Consider the following 14070-nt stretch of genomic DNA (forward strand, 5'->3'; position numbering starts at 1 on the left):
TTGTGTGGTCATTCAGTGCGGAATACAGCCCCCATGGTGACACATGGTGTGGTCATTCAGTGCGGGATATAGCCCCTACAGTGACACATGGTGTGGTCATTCAGTGCGGGATACAGCCCCCACGGTGACACATGGTGGGGTCATTTTGTTCGGGATAAAGCCCCTACAGTGACACATGGTGATTTTTTCTATGTACTTTGCTAACATTATATTAGGAAATGTTATATCTAAAGTAAACTCTTGATTGCGGAGAATTTGTTGGTTAGCAACGCAGCGAGTCTTTTAACCGGTTCGTATTTTTGAATTTTATTAACATCTCAACTCGCACACTATTAAATCACTGTTGTGATGTACACAGTCTGTATAGAAGGTTGGTTCTTGAAATAAGGAAGCGATGCGAGTCAGCAGTACGTTACATGATAACAGGTTCTCTTACACACTACATACATATGACATTGTCACAATACAGCAAACTTGGAACAAGGAACTGCCCGGGATATGTCCCGGTGGCACCTAATATAAATAGCCGTCAAGTTCAGGCGGGAAAAGTTTCAGATTACTTTGCTAATAATAGGTAGATAAGTACGCTGGGTGATTGGATAAAGGAAACGATAGCTGATTGGGCAAAATTAACTATAGCGGATTGGCTGACTGGTAATAACGGTATGCTCGATGCTAAAACGATTTCCGACACAGTCACTTACATAAACTTATTGGTGCTACATAATGGACCGAATGCAAAACTACTCATTCCAAAATGCATTTGTTTTTTACCATATTCTGAATATTTTTGTTTACTAAAGCACTCATTTTCAATAAAGTTGCAATGCATGGGAAAAACGCCACATTGACGTCTGCAAGTGTTGCATATAACAAATAAGAATTGCGACGCAAAATCTCGTACCGTGTAATAATACACAAGACCCGACAAACCAACCGTTTTGGGTCATAAGAACGACACAAAAATACTCTTATCGGAAATGTTGATCTACGACCAAACATCGGTCGAGAGTGTTTCTGTCTGAATTTGTATTCGCATTTAATTAATTAATTAATGAGTTCGTTCGTTATTTACACGGACTTAATTTAGGGGATTTTACCAATTACTGGTGAGAATAGCGAAATTAAAAAACAATGAATAATTAAACCTCACAGTTTAATTTTACTAATTTATTTTTCTATGGATTAATATATTTGAATACGAGTTTAACTATAGACCTCTCTTTCTAAGGTCTATCCGATTACCTATGTATATCATACATATATATCCTACGTGTTTTGGATAATCACTAACCGTATAAATAAACGACCCTATTGCCAGTGATACATCACCCAACCAATTACTAGCTGAAAATGGCATCAATTCAGAACCGTAATTCTTGTTTTAGCGTGAAAGTTATTGTTTTTATGATGAAAGTGAAAACATATATCATGTTGATGACGGTGAAGAATAAAGTATATATAAGCGAATGTTCATTTTAAATGTTGATACGATTAGAAAGCTGTCCCACCCTTGTTTTCTAATTTAGCTTAGGGTACCAATTATTTCGATTAATTAGTTGATTTGGTGGGCCTGCCCGAATCATGGATAGTAAATATATTTGCAAATATTTTATTACATTATCAGTAGTCGTCTTGTTATATTATCAGTTGTCTTTTTTTGTTACACTATCGGCTAACGATACACGGCGGGTCCGAGAAAAGCTGCACATCACAAAATCGAGTTTCAAAATACCTTTTCATTTTTGAAATGCATGTTTGGCATTTTTGTAAACCAGACTTTGAGTTGGAAAATAAATCTAAAGTGCAACGAGCCACTGAAGCCCAGTGCAATTTTAATTTCAATGACGTCATTGTCCTCGCTATCGGACGGGCCGCACAATTCTCAGTATTCTAAGCATATATGGATAAATAAACGAATAATTACAAACAAATAGATAAATAAATAAATAAATAAATAAATAAATAAATAAATAAATAAATAAATAAATAAATAAATAAATAAATGAATGAATGAATGAATGAATGAATGAATGAATGAATGAATGAATGAATGAATAAATAAATAAATAAATAAATTTGTTCTTATTTACAAAGTATCTTCTTCTGTAATTGTCAATTCAATACCGATTTGACAAACTGTAATATTAAGCCATCTGTTCACCCGTTAGTGTCGGTTACTTCAGTCACGTGACATCTGACATACCCAGCAGATACGCAGATTTGAACTGGGTATAAATACCTGTATGGAGTCACGTGGTATGCTGTAGACATTATACTTTAATCCGATTTGACGCCCGGTTATACATGTATAATCACAAGGACTCCGGGGAGTTTTAAGCCCCAATAAAATAATATCGATCCCGCCTTAATGAAATAGCGGAACTGGTGTTGACATTGTAAACAGTTTATTTATTTACAAGAGGTGTTTGAAGGACAGGGGTGTGCCAAGTATATATATGTTATCGATTTCATTGTCAGAGCTACTGAACGGACACCATTCCTTTGGTTTATTCCAGAATTGGTAGTGGTCGTTTTAGTTCACTGAACTGGTCCCCGAACTGGTCTCGCAGTAATTTGCTGCACACCGTAGAGTTGAATGACAGTCACCCCCTGACTCAACCGTGAACATAACAACGAAAGTTACCTTTCAAAATACTCGTTGTTTATTTTTAATTAAATCAGTGACTTTAAATGTTATTTCCGCCATTCTCTGTATAGAGCTGCCGCGACTGTGAGTGCCTGGTTACCAAGCAGCGATGGTAACCCTAATTTGCATAATAATGGCGAATATAAATCACGTGACTGGCAATACCTAATTAACCAGACGTCGTATACGGACCATTTACTAACTGTGTCTGTCTTCTAAACTGACGAAAAGACAAGAAACAGCGATGTTTACCCAGATTTAGTGAGTGTATGTGGCATCCTGGTCTAGTATACAACAAAGGCAACAAGTGTGTCGGGAATTAAGGTGAGAATACAGATAATCGGATGTGGGTCTGATCGGCTGCTTGCCACTAGCAAAATGGCTATTTACCGTTGAGTGGGGCTCTCTAGTCGCCGCTGGTAAATTGGTTTTTAATCGTTTGTACATGTGAGATTACATTATTAATAACATGGCTGTGCGGCTAGCATTTTGACGCTATTTTTAGATTTGTGTTGGTGTTGAAATGTTTGTGTCGAGTTCGATTTGTTTGATGTATGTTGATCACACACCGCCGTGTTGAACACAGTTGGTAACATTACCTGCCATTCTCACCGATAACACACCAAGGTACATTGACCATGAAAGACGTTCACTCCATTCGCGCATATCAGGTTGTTAATGACAATCACGATAGGTTTTTCGTTTCCACTCTTCTGTGTTTATATCGTGTACTGAACACGATACATATTGTGTATTAGTGACAGAAAGTACGTCTTAGTTGTCAGCCGTTGACTTGTGTACTTAGGTGTTATTAAAACTACTTGCAACCTTCTTCATAGGATAAGGAACGCCATATAGTTAGACAACATGGCTGTAATATTCGAAGTTATTTGTTTTATTAGAAGTACGTCTTAGTTTGGAAGTGTACATAAACCGAAAAAATTGCATTTTATAAACTTTAAAATTGCGTTGGTGGAGGGGTGTGTGGCACCAGGTTTACAGTCGGGAAGCAATCTTGAAGGGACAAGTTAAAAATAAGGTAAATATTTTGGCTGGGCACATTACATGTGTAAGAATATAAATTGCTGAATTTAAATATTTTACCTGAAAAATAATCAAAAACAGGTCATTTTAGACTATTCAATAGCAGTAATTAAATGACTACAGTTATAATGCTGTGAACTCTGCTTCTTTATTTCATTGTTTATATTTTTACTGTTGTTTTAGGATATTACTTAGCATATGTATGCCAAAACTGAGCAAATTGTAGTTATGGGTAAAATTTAAGCACATTACCAAGGTTAGGTAGTCAAGTTTTAGCAGTGCTCACTACTAATAATGCAAATATGCTACTGTAAATACATTAATTATTCACTGGGTTTTCATTTCACTGTTTTCACTGATAAGTAAAATCCACTAGATTAAATGTATGTGAACATTTAAAAATAATGATACAACTTTTCCTTCAAAAAATGAAATGTGTTAACATCAAAATAGTGAAATTAATTGTCAGTGAAAATAAATGGTTTTACAGTACTCAGTTCTGGTGGAAGAATTAGTGTTTTTTGGGATATTGAATGATGCAAGGCATTGTGACTGTCATGTCCAAAGTACTTATCCATTGATACATAAATATTATTATTATACACCTGTCACCGTAATGCCATAGATTGCAGCGTGCCGTAATTTTGTGGTATTTTACGGGGTATTTTCATCCTACCATATAAGGGAATGCGTATTCCAAATATGGAACGATTACGCGCATAAGTGCCCTCTAATAATAAAAACAAACATGGCTGCCACCAGGGTTTGACCGGACTCCATACAAAGAAGTTCGCTGATTATGTTCTAAACTTTTTAGATTTCGGCATTCCCATGATGTATCCTTGGTAGGAAAAGATGTATAATAATAAGGTTATTACGAAGATACCTCAAAGTATGTACTCAGACAGTACGCTGTGACATCGAACTCCGCTGCACGTCAGTTGATACTGCCGCTGTACTGTCTTCGTGCATATTTTGAGGTATCTTCGTAATAACCTTATATTATTTTTTATTTTTTTAAGCATAAATTTTTTCTTTAAGTGGAGAAATGCCTTTTAAACTCAGTCTATGGCAACTTTATTTTTGTGTATTTTAAAACAAGGCTCCTCATTAGCTTCTTATTTGCATACAGAAATTTCCTTGTGACGTCAGAAGGGGAACTTGCTGGGCAGCTTGCATTGCCTATATGTGTAAATAAGGCAGTTTTGTGCAGTTTTCTCATCTTTGATTAAATTGCCACTTACATGTATGTACTTGTTAGTTGATGAAGAATGGACCATAATGAACACGTAGTATCAAGTTTGTTCCATGGGGTTGAGTTAGATATGGTGTAGCTGGTCACTGTCACTGTCTCAACGCACGTTTGTACACTGTCGCTGGACACAGGCACTGGACAAAATCAAATTTGACATCTGAATTGTCTTGTTTTAATCTTACGAGGCACGTAACTATACTGTTTTATTTCATCAATCGTAAAAAAACAACATTCAAAATTAAACTAAAAAGGGAACCTATTTTTACATTCTAAACATATAAAAATATAGTGATCATTAAAATAGAGAAATAATTAAAAAAGAGACAAATCACAGTTACTAAATAAATAACATCCGCGTGGAAATAAATTGACATTCAGTTGAAATTGGTGAACGCGTCGAGTCACAACAAGTACGTGAATGACGGCGTTTAATTGGATAATAAAAATAATTGAGAGCGACACACATACACACAAATTCAGAGTGGATTCGAGTTAGTGTGATTGTCCTAATTATGACATCATATTACAAATTTACTTGGTGACAACACATTGACAGCCTAAGCCCGCATTCATATTCCATAAATTATTGCTAACTTTTACATAACACAGACTAAATGGTCTCTATGAAACGATAATCAAGATCGCAAAAAAAGTCAAATCATTTGAAATACGCCCCTCTCTCTTCTGGTCCGGAATCTATTTCTTTCAAAATTGTTTAAGTTGTAGACGTTTCTCTTTAAAATCTGGTTGTCATGGACGAGGACAGTTTTTCGGAAAAAGAATCTGAGGTGAAGTGGACACTACATATGACACTGTAAAAAAAGGTCCACCCCAACCTTTCTCGTTGTTTTCCCGGCTTTCGACCACTGACGTCACACCTTCGGATTGATTAGAAACGTGTGATTACTTAAACTATGACTATACGCATTACTGCAACTGCCAACAACACAACGTTTAACCATCATAAATGTTTGAAACTCTCTCAAAAAAATATAAAATAGACAAAAAAAAGAAACATGGACCAAAAAATGTATATCGTTTAAAAGTATGTTGAATGACGTAGTGTTATAAAAGTACTGCTCAAGGGTATGGCTTCCTCTCATATTTTGGCATTTGATGGCGCACTTTCGACAAGAGTCGGAAATTCAGAAACAGTCGACTATTTCAGGATAGGTGAGCGTGGCTACAGCACAAGAAATATCTTGAATTTGCTTGGATATGAGTAGTCATCTAAAATGGGAAACATGTGAGTAGGCATTGCACAGGCACTTTAATATGGGTCCCATGGGATGTAATGTGTTGAAAATGCATGTAATGTGTGTAACTGTGATCGTCTTTTAACCCTATTTGTTCATAAATTGGATTAAGGGACCATCAAGACTGTCACGGGAGCTCACAAAACATAACTTTTTCACTTTATTCTAGACCTTTTTGAAGTATTGTCCACTTTCAGTGGTGTGTCATGGTTCATTGGTTGCATATTTGACATGTGACATGGCAGCTATTTCTATTAGTGGAGGACGTTATTTCTAGGGTTCAAATGAGTGGTAATTTAATCATCTGATGTTGGATTTATATGTTCTTCTACATGCATCGGAGAAATCAGAAAATTATTATTATTTAAACAAAATACTTGACATTGAATCATTTAACAAGGGAACACAATATAAACTATCGGTAAAAGATGTTTGATCCCAAAGTATGCATGCAAATAGTAGCAGAAGTGTTGGCTGACACATAGTGGAGGTTGTGTTCCATTTGAGTGCTCCCTGAACTAGCCACTTGTTACACGAATCTCAGAGCTGAGCAACAAGCTGAATATTATGATTATGAAAAGCATCTGCAATCTTGGAAATTATTTCATATTTGGAATTCACATTTCATAATATGTTAGGATGCAAAATTACATAATCTGATACAGTGACAGATGTATAATAATTTTATTTAATTTTCATTCCAAGATTTTATTACTGCTAGTGTAGATTACCCATAATGCTGCATTGTTATACTTCTAATCAGTGATAATCAAACCTTTAACAAACCAGGTAAACTTTTATACTTTCTCCAAATTTTAGAAAATTAGGTGATTGCATTTTTAGAGGGAGTAAAATGTAAAATTTGTTTTCGCAATTTGATTCAATGTAGCCAATTTAATTCAATGTAGTCAATTTTATTTTTGTTCAACATTGTTTCAGTTCTCAGATTGATTTTATTTGATATTCTTATCAGCTGTTTTAAGTTTTTATTATGACAAGATTTGTACATATACATCACCCAGTTTTCAGAAGACGAGACCAGTTTTAATCAAACTTGTACGATTTTAGTTGAAATATCAGATAGGAACACAACCTGGGTCTAGTGTAACCTTGTTATAATGGAAACATTTCATGTCTTCCACTCAAACCCAATGTATTCTATAAACTATATGGGAACTATAATGACAATGATTTATTTTATTTATTTATTCATCTAGGAACATGTAAACATTGAGGTTGTCGTGGCACCTTGAAGAGTTCTACTTTTGCTCTGAAACAGGCTGCAGCCATTTTGATATAAAGTTTTGTCAATTTAAAAATGGCTACAATGGCATCATGGGATACCCATAAATACAACATCAATGCATCAGTCTCACAACAGCATGCTGATGCCACAGAAGACCAATATCTTGAACATCGACGACCAAGAAAAATCACATTTTTTCGCAATGGTGACAGATTTTTTCCTGGCAAGAAACTGTATATTACACCTCACCGTTATTTGACATTTAATGACTTGTTGGGTGACCTGACTAAATCGATTTCGTTACCGTATGGAGTACGTCGTATTTACACTGTAGACCATGGTACAGCTATTTATGACATTGATGATTTAGAAGATGGCGGTTCTTACGTCTGTGCCTCATTTGAAAGTTTCAAGAAATTGAGATATGGAAAACTTCAAAGACCAGGTTGGCATCCTAGTTCAAAACGTAAGTAAAAATAAGGGAAAGGAAATCCATGGGGACTCTAAAAAATTACATAAGTAAATAGAGATTAGTATTTAGCCAAGCATTCCTTCAATTTGTGCTTACACTATGTTAAATGTTTTTGGCATAAAACTTGTTTTAAAACAGGAAAAGAAATTAAAATATATACCTTGGCCCTAAAAATTCAATTTTGATGATTTTTACCAGACTTACATTTATGAATTTTTCCAATCTCATAAATAAATTAGTGCCACTTTCATCGTCACAAATTTTAAATAATCACATCTAATTTAAATCATGACATATTTGCTATTGCATTTTCTATTTATAATCACATCTAATGTTCTATTCCCTATTAATTTAGAATGAAAAGAAAAATAGCAAATTTCACTCTGAATTAAACTGTGAATATTCAAATAATTTCACAGAAAAGTATTCCAATTTATTAAGCATTGATTTTTTTTTTCAAATAGTTTTTCATAAGTGTTGTCATGAACAATGCTAGTGGTCGGCAATGTGAAGTTGTACCCTTTATTGGCATACATGTATACCAGGTAGCAATGCATTGTACACCAGAATGTTGTGTTTATTGGCCTTAAGAGGTTGTTTCATGTTGTTATCAAAGTTTACTCAAATTTTGAATCTAACACAAATGATCAATATGTCAGCAAGGTATCAATCTACCTTAGTTGTGTCATCATTGAATTTAACAACATTTTTACAATGAGCAACAAACACAAATGTTCCAAAAATATGAATATTATATTTCAACCATGTCTGTCATGTTGTGTACTGTATGATTTAATTTACAACAACCTGATTGGTCAAGTATGTTAACAGCCAATCAGAATACCTGATTGGTCAAGTATGTTAACAGCCAATCAGAATACCTGATTGGTCAAGTATGTTAGCAGCCAATCAGAATACCTTATTGGTCAAGTATGTTAACAGCCAATCAGAATACCTGATTGGTCAAAAATTTTAAATGCCAATCAGAATACATGTACTTGATTGGTCAAGTATGTTAAGAGCCAATCAGAATACCTGATTGGTTAAGTATATTAAGAGCCAATCAGAATACCTGATTGGTTAAGTATATTAACAGAAAAACAAAATACTGTACTGATGCAATTTTCTGTGAATTCCAGGCTATTGCTTATATCATTTTTGGCTCAACGGACCATAGGTCCACTGAGCTTATGGGATGGGTTTCTGTCCTGTGTCTGTCATCCGTCTGTCTATCTGTCTGTCTGTGCACGACTTCCTCTCAAAAACCACCGAACCATTTGACTCGATTTTTAGTGTGTGGATGCCTTGATGAGTGTATGATGAGTATGATGAGTGATGGTAATTTGTTCATGTGAAGTCGATCTGCCAAAATTATGCAAATTAGCCCCCCAAAACTCTACTGTGGAGGTCTATAGTGAGAGTGCCATCTATAGTATGAATAACTTTGTTTATGAATAAGTCTGTGCGTCCCTGTGTCGGTCAGTCGAATCGTTTCCGTCTGTGTGGTCAGGTCGATTCTCCTGTTAAATCGACTGAGTTCCTTCCAAAGACTGAACTAAAGTGGTTATGGATGTTGTGGAACTCTTAGGACAGACAAAATCGTGTTTGCGTAGAATTTAGTGACTGGCAGAAGTCTTTTCCGAAAGTTGTGGTTGTGTGGATCGACTGCAGAGGTTGCAGTCTGCTGTTGCCATTGTGTTGAATGAAACTGTGGTTGAACCTAGCTGCAGTTCTGTTAGCTCACTTGGTTTCGCTGTCAGTTATTTTGTTCGTCGCGAAACCATGGAGCTACAGTTCCATCCTTTGCGAGTTACCCTATTTTACCGAACTGAAATCATGTTGAGTCGTAACAGCCGTTTTTTTTTCACTATTTTCGACTATAGTTTCTACCTTTCTACTGGCGATGGGTCCCGGAACTATTTCATCAATTATTTTGAGGGCGATGGTCCCAAATTGGTCGATTTAAAGACGAAAACCACGGAAAACTACCATGAAATCCCTGTGTTTGCCGCCATCTTGAAGAAGTTATCGTGACGCCATGAGGCGTCATAGTTTTTCCATTTCTTGTGGTTTTTGTTGTGAAATCGACCAATTTCGGACCATCGTCATCAAGATGAAATAGTTTCACAACCCATCAACAGTAGAAAGGTAGAAACTTAAGTCGAAAATAAAGAAAAAAAAACAGCTGTTAAGACCCGACCTGATTTCAGTTCAGACTATTTTAAAATGGTCATTTTTGGTCAAAAATTCTATTTTCGACTTCTTCTTCAAAACCGGTAGCCTGAATGCTTTGATACTCGGTGTGTATTTTGGCAAATATTTTTGTCATTTTTTGTTTAAAAATTGAATTTCAACTAACCACTATTTCCAATGCTTTGGTGTTAGGCATACATGTGTTTAATATTCCATTGACAACTTTGTGTGGTTGTTTGGCGATATTTCATTTAAAAATACAAATTTAAACGAAAAGTTGTGGCATATACAGCACTAATCTTTTGTACAATAGTCGTTGAGCAACAGGCCATTGGCCTATTTTTTTTACTGTGGAAGTGAATTACCCTTGTTTGAGTGCTATCAATGTTTGTGTTGAAATACTGTAAAACACTTTGAAATGGCTACATGCCAATTTGGCTCAAAGCCAAAATTAACAAAATCTCAATATAACATAAGTGCTGACAAGCTCATTGTGTAAATATACATTTTTTAAAATTAGCTACATTTACATTCTGAATTAGCAAAATTACAGATTAGCAAAATTACAAATTAGCAGAATTAGCTAAAATAACATGCTAGCTAAAAAGACATGTTCTACATTTTGAAAGGGGTGGGTGCTTTGGCCATTGTGGCCCTGAATATAAATATGGTACAAAAATGGGAGGCTTGACAAGATATCATGTCTTGGGTAGAATAACAAGTATATCTACTGTAGTGGACTATCACATGTATGATGCAGTCTGAGTTTAACATAACATTTATACACCTACATGTAGAAGTGTTTTTGAACTTGAGGAGGAGTGAGGACTGGATAGGGGAACTTGAGGAGGAGTGAGGACTGGATAGGGGAACTAGAGGTGAGTGAGGACTGGATAGGGGAACTTGAGGAGGAGTGAGGACTGGATAGGGGAACTTGAGGAGGAGTGAGGACTGGATAGGATAACTTGAGGAGGAGTGAGGACTGGATAGGGGAACTTGAGGAGTGAGGACTGGATAGGGGAACTTGAGGAGTGAGGACTGGATAGGGGAACTAGAGGAGGATTGAGGACTGGATAGGGGAACTTGAGAAGGAGTGAGGACTGGATAGGGGAACTAGAGGAGGAGTGAGGACTGGATAGGGGAACTAGAGGAGGAGTGAGGACTGGATAGATGAACTTGAGGAGGAGTGAGGACTGGACAGGGGAACTTGAGGAGGAGTGAGGACTGGATAGGGGAACTTGAGGAGGAGTGAGGACTGGATAGGGGAACTAGAGGAGGAGTGAGGACTGGATAGGGGAACTTGAGGAGGAGTGAGAACTGGATAGGGGAACTAGAGGAGGAGTGAGGACTGGATAAGAGAACTTGAGGAGGAGTGAGGACTGGATAGGGGAGCTAGAGGAGGAGTGAGGACTAGATAGGGGAACTAGAGGAGGAGTGAGGACTGGATAGGGGAACTTGAGGAGGAGTGAGGACTGGATAGGGGAACTTGAGGAGGAGTGAGGACTGGATAGGGGAACTAGAGGAGGAGTGAGGACTGGATAGGGGAACTTGAGGAGGAGTGAGGACTGGATAGGGGAACTTGGGAATGAGTGAGGACTGGATAGGGGAACTTGAGGAGGAGTGAGGACTGGATAGGGGAACTAGAGGAGGAGTGAGGACTGGATAGGGGAACTAGAGGAGGACTGAGGACTGGATAGGGGAACTTGAGGAGGAGTGAGGACTGGATAGGGGAACTTGAGGAGGAGTGAGGACTGGATAGGGGAACTTGAGGAGGAGTGAGGACTGGATAGGGGAACTAGAGGAGGAGTGAGGACTGGATAGGGGAACTTGAGGAGGAGTAAGGACTGGATATGGGAATTTAACATTTAAAAAAAAAATCCCCACCCATGGGTCATGACAATATAACCTATGTGTGGGGCTTAAATTAACACTGTGGTAGCAATACCTGATGACATTTCATTTGTCCTTTAAACACTGTCTACCCCCTCCTCTGAACAGTATTGTAGCAATACCTGATGACATTTCATTTGCCCCTTAAACACTGTCTACCCCCTCCTCTGAACAGTATCGTAGCAATACCTGATGACATTTCATTTGTCCTTTAAACACTGTCTACCCCCTCCTCTGAACAGTATTGTAGCAATACCTGATGACATTTCATTTGCCGCTTAAACACTGTCTACCCCTCCTCTGAACAGTATTGTAGCAATACCTGATGACATTTCATTTGTCCTTTAAACACTGTCTACCCCCTCCTCTGAACAGTATTGTAGCAATACCTGATGACATTTCATTTGTCCTTTAAACACTGTCTACCCCCTCCTCTGAACAGTATTGTAGCAATACCTGATGACATTTCATTTGCCGCTTAAACACTGTCTACCCCCTCCTCTGAACAGTATTGTAGCAATACCTGATGACATTTCATTTGCCCCTTAAACACTGTCTCCCCCTCCTCTGAACAGTATTGTAGCAATACCTGATGACATTTCATTTGCCGCTTAAACACTGTCTACCCCCTCCTCTGAACAGTATTGTAGCAATACCTGATGACATTTCATTTGCCCCTTAAACACTGTCTCCCCCTCCTCTGAACAGTATTGTAGCAATACCTGATGACATTTCATTTGCCCCTTAAACACTGTCTACCCCTTCCTCTGAACAGTATTGTAGCAATACCTGATGACATTTCATTTGCCCCTTAAACACCGTCTCCCCCTCCTCTGAACAGTATTGTAGCAATACCTGATGACATTTCATTTGCCCCTTAAACACTGTCTACCCCTCCTCTGAACAGTATTGTAGCAATACCTGATGACATTTCATTTGCCCCTTAAACACTGTCTACCCCCTCCTCTGAACAGTATCGTAGCAATACCTGATGACATTTCATTTGCCCCTTAAACACTGTCTACCCCCTCCTCTGAACAGTATTGTAGCAATACCTGATGACATTTCATTTGCCCCTTAAACACTGTCTACCCCCTCCTCTGAACAGTATCGTAGCAATACCTGATGACATTTCATTTGCCCCTTAAACACTGTCTACCCCCTCCTCTGAACAGTATTGTAGCAATACCTGATGACATTTCATTTGCCCCTTAAACACTGTCTCCCCCTCCTCTGAACAGTATTGTGGCGATACCTGATGACATTTCATTTGTCCCTTAAACACTGTCTACCCCCTCCTCTGAACAGTATTGTAGCAATACCTGATGACATTTCATTTGCCCCTTAAACACCGTCTCCCCCTCCTCTGAACAGTATTGTAGCAATACCTGATGACATTTCATTTGCCCCTTAAACACTGTCTACCCCTCCTCTGAACAGTATTGTAGCAATACCTGATGACATTTCATTTGCCCCTTAAACACTGTCTACCCCCTCCTCTGAACAGTATCGTAGCAATACCTGATGACATTTCATTTGCCCCTTAAACACTGTCTACCCCCTCCTCTGAACAGTATTGTAGCAATACCTGATGACATTTCATTTGCCCCTTAAACACTGTCTACCCCCTCCTCTGAACAGTATCGTAGCAATACCTGATGACATTTCATTTGCCCCTTAAACACTGTCTACCCCCTCCTCTGAACAGTATTGTAGCAATACCTGATGACATTTCATTTGCCCCTTAAACACTGTCTCCCCCTCCTCTGAACAGTATTGTGGCGATACCTGATGACATTTCATTTGTCCCTTAAACACTGTTTACCCCCTCCTCTGAACAGTATTGTAGCAATACCTGATGACATTTCATTTGCCCCTTAAACACTGTCTCCCCCTCCTCTGAACAGTATTGTAGCGATACCTGATGACATTTCATTTGTCCCTTAAACACTGTCTACCCCTCCTCTGAACAGTATTGTAGCAATACCTGATGACATTTCATTTGTCCCTTAAACACTGTCTACCCCCTCCTCTGAACAGTATTGTAGCAATACCTGATGACAT

The 14070-nt window shown here is 37.7% G+C and overlaps 1 protein-coding gene across 1 annotated transcript in view; it reads left to right on the forward strand.

Moving 5' to 3' along the window:
• Positions 1-2814: 2814 nt before the first annotated feature.
• LOC144357902 (serine/threonine-protein kinase DCLK1-like) overlaps positions 2815-14070 on the forward strand; it is a 79276-nt gene continuing 68020 nt past the window's right edge. Inside the window, exons 1-2 of the mRNA XM_085494532.1 lie at positions 2815-2974; positions 7423-7917. Of these exons, the coding sequence (XP_085350658.1) occupies positions 7524-7917 (394 nt within the window). The 5' untranslated portion in view covers positions 2815-2974; positions 7423-7523. The remainder of the gene's footprint in view (positions 2975-7422; positions 7918-14070) is intronic.

Source organism: Saccoglossus kowalevskii, chromosome 20 (assembly GCF_978046115.1).
Source record: "Saccoglossus kowalevskii chromosome 20, keSacKowa6.1, whole genome shotgun sequence".
NCBI lineage: Eukaryota > Metazoa > Hemichordata > Enteropneusta > Harrimaniidae > Saccoglossus > Saccoglossus kowalevskii.